The sequence below is a fragment of the Branchiostoma floridae genome, unplaced genomic scaffold (assembly GCF_000003815.2).
Source record: "Branchiostoma floridae strain S238N-H82 unplaced genomic scaffold, Bfl_VNyyK Sc7u5tJ_1548, whole genome shotgun sequence".
NCBI classification, from domain to species: Eukaryota; Metazoa; Chordata; class Leptocardii; order Amphioxiformes; family Branchiostomatidae; genus Branchiostoma; species Branchiostoma floridae.
The window spans coordinates 168,866-172,122 of NW_023365749.1; the positions used below are offsets into that span (position 1 = coordinate 168,866).

Consider the following 3,257-nt stretch of genomic DNA (forward strand, 5'->3'; position numbering starts at 1 on the left):
AAATAGTTTGTGGACATGATTTGGAAATCACTAAAGTTTCGTTGTTTTTATCGCAGAAGACAAGTCATAAGGAGCCTAAAGTAGTACCACTCAAGAGACGTCCACATCACAGAGCAACGGTTGATGCTGATGAATCCACAGCTAAAGGTATATATGGCTATAAAACTCGGCCAGACAGACTTCTTTTAGTGGTTAATGATAATTCTTCTGAATCCTTTGCAGGTTAGGTTCCAACAAAATGACATCTGATTTATGATGTTGTGGGCTTAGTAATAAATCTTAAAAACACATACTGAATGAGGACTGAACTCTACACACATACATGTACACATGTAATAAAACTTAGTTATGTTTCCATTAAAGGGTTGACAACGTATAGGAAACAAAGACATTTTCTTTGGATGTTACGCCTATTGTTCATGGCCAAATTTCACTCATTCCTTGCAGAAACCAGCACAGTTATTATCGCCACACCTTCAACCACAATGGCACAGAGTGTGTCATCTAACAGCGCACAGATTGTGAGTTCGAAGCAAAAAGTCAAGTTAATGTTCGTTGGACAAACTGGGTCTGGCAAGACAAGTCTCTGCCTGACAATGATTGGTGGAAAGGCCCACACAGAAGACGAGTCAGACAGAACAATAGGGGTGGACATCAGGTCGTACATCGATCAAACACATGGTGTAGAGTACAAAATCTATGACTTTGGTGGCCATGACGTGTACCACTACACACACCGTTTCTTCCTGACACACCTGGGGCTGTACCTGCTATGTATTGACCTGCCGGGCTACACGTCAGGGGAGTTCCAGGAGCGGGTAGGCAAGTGGATGACATCCATCTCTTCCCACGTGACTAAACCATCCCTGATTGTTGTGGGGACGAAAAGTGATGAAGGTGACGTCATGGAGAAGATTGCACTGTTGGAGAAGGACATCAAGTCCGCCGAGACAGCAGTCAGACAGGCACTGGAGAAGGAGATCAGCAGATGCCAAGAAACTCTGGACAGCCGAGAGCAAGGTCTAGGTCTTCGGGGGAAAGATGATCACTTTGTCGGCTTGTCACGTGAAGAAGTACTGGACAAGCAAACGTCGCTTCAGAAGCTGTTGGAGGGCCGCCCTGGAAACCTAATTGACGTCCACATCTTGCCAGTGAGCAGTAAGAGGAATGAAGGAATAGATGTACTCCGGGCCAAGATGGCGGAGATTGTGCAAGAGCGCATTGGTGTGTCCAACAGTCGGCAGCTGCCACAGTCTTGGTCTGACTTTGATAACCTTATCAAACAGGTGACATCCGAATCTTACCTGGACCTCACAGAGTGCAAACAACGAGGAAATGATGTTGGGATGGACAACACTGATGTGCTGAATGCTCTGGAGTATCTTCATGTAACGGGGGAGATTCTCTTCTACAGGCACATCCAGGGTATGGAGGACAAGGTGTTCCAGGACCCCAGCATCATTCTGAAGCTTTTTAAGCAGCTATTTCGACACGACATGGCTCAGCATCTACAGAAGGAAGAAAATCTAATGCCCACGGACAGGCAGCAGTTTCTGGAAGAAGGTGTTGTCAGTGAAGAGTTCGTTGACGCTGTTCTACCAGAGGAGGCAGAATCCTTCCAGCTTCTCCTGCCACTGATGAAACATTTCGGGCTCTGCTTCAACAGAACTGTCACCATGATGGCTAATCTTCCCATTGCCAATGAAGACGAAATAGCTGCACATTGGTCTGACACTGTTCAAGAAGGTACAAAGGAGGTCAAGTTAATAATGAAGTCACTCGATGTCAACAGCGGACACCCGGTTGGGTTAGGAGAGTCTCTTGCCTGTCGCATGGTACTGATGAGTGAGGAAGGGCGGCGCCTTGTGAAAAGGAATGCTGTTATAAACAGAATGGGAATGATGGATGTGATGTACCGCCGTTTAAATAACGAGAAAGAGAAGCGAACACAACAAGTGCGAACCTCCGACAAGGTAGTGGACGAGATCTACCTTCGGGCTGACAACAAGGAAGCCTGGCGTGGGATGAAGGAGTTGGTGAAGAAGATCAAGCCTTGTTTAGAAGAATATCAAGCAAGACTTAGCGAAGACAGCGTAACTGTAACGGGAGAGAAGAAGTTAGAATCTATCCCTCTGGAGGCCCTACACAAGCACACTGGGGAAGACTTGGACAAGATTTTCCTTGGAGAGTGGGCAGAGTCTGCTGGCAGCCAGGTGTATCCGGTTCTGACAAAATGAACAAGTACAAAATAGGTATGCATGTTTTGTCTTCTATGTTGATCTTTTAAGATAGAATTTTAAAAATGTAATAGCTATATCCATGACCATGAAAACGTAGAAGTGCAAAATAAAAACGAGGAGATGCCAACATTTGGAGGACTAACGGGAACTCCTTTAAAGGATGATTCTGTGAAGTTGATCAGCCTATTTGTACGGCAGATTGAAAGGCAGGTGAAAGATTAGCATAGTTGCTATGGTGTGCGATATGGTGCATACACGTTTCTTTAATATTATCATTATCCAAGATGGCGGCGATGGTGGTAACGCCGATCGTGCGCTCCTGCTAAAAGATGTTAAATTGTGTCTTAATCGTACGATCTTACAATATTCTTCGATCTACTAGTTTGTAGATGCAATATCTCCTACCGGAATAAGTTTTTTCGTCTGTTCTAGTGATTTCCCTCGTAATACGACGGTATCTAGGTGCTGCCCCCAAGACCCAAGCCGTACCCAAGCCGTACCCAAGCCGAACATGGCCGACAGAGGTGACCGTAACGAGCTGTACTCTCTACTTGGAGTGCCTCCTACAGCTACGCGCGATGAAATCATCGATGCATACAAGAGAGCAGTTTTGCAGTATGAAGAGGCGTCAACGTTGGGCAGAAAGGACGACGCTTATAAGGAAGCTGACTCAATATATAAAGAGGTGAGCAGGGCGTTCTTTGTTCTTTCTGACGCGTCGCACAGACAAATCTACAATGACAGCGGCGTCATCCCCAACTCTCCCAAGCCTACCAAGAAGTCAATACGGCAGCGAAGAGACTATTGTGTGCAACATAATTCACAAAGCATAACTATCTATGTACCCCCAAACCTTGCGAAGTCCTGGCTAACTGCCTGTTGAAGAAGGGAGGCACGCCAGACTAAAATGCAACCAGAAATTGACTCAAGGCCACCAAATCAAAACTACGTTCGGTGACGCCAAGTCTGAAGAATCGGTTGGAACCGTGAGCATCACAGTGTATGAAAGCACTCAAA

General features: G+C 45.8%; 1 protein-coding gene across 2 annotated transcripts in view; it reads left to right on the forward strand.

The window, feature by feature from the left end:
- Nucleotides 1-2,241, forward strand: part of LOC118408042 (probable serine/threonine-protein kinase roco4) — a 4,419-nt gene extending 2,178 nt beyond the window's left edge. Inside the window, exons 4-5 of one of the 2 annotated variants that reach the window (XM_035808658.1) lie at nucleotides 60-147; nucleotides 448-2,241. In XM_035808658.1, coding sequence (XP_035664551.1) covers nucleotides 60-147; nucleotides 448-2,237 — 1,878 coding nt within the window. In that variant the 3' untranslated portion in view covers nucleotides 2,238-2,241. Of the gene's footprint in view, nucleotides 1-56; nucleotides 148-447 lie in introns of both variants that reach the window. The other variant, XM_035808657.1, reaches the window with a different exon arrangement.
- The last annotated feature ends 1,016 nt before the right edge of the window (nucleotides 2,242-3,257 follow it).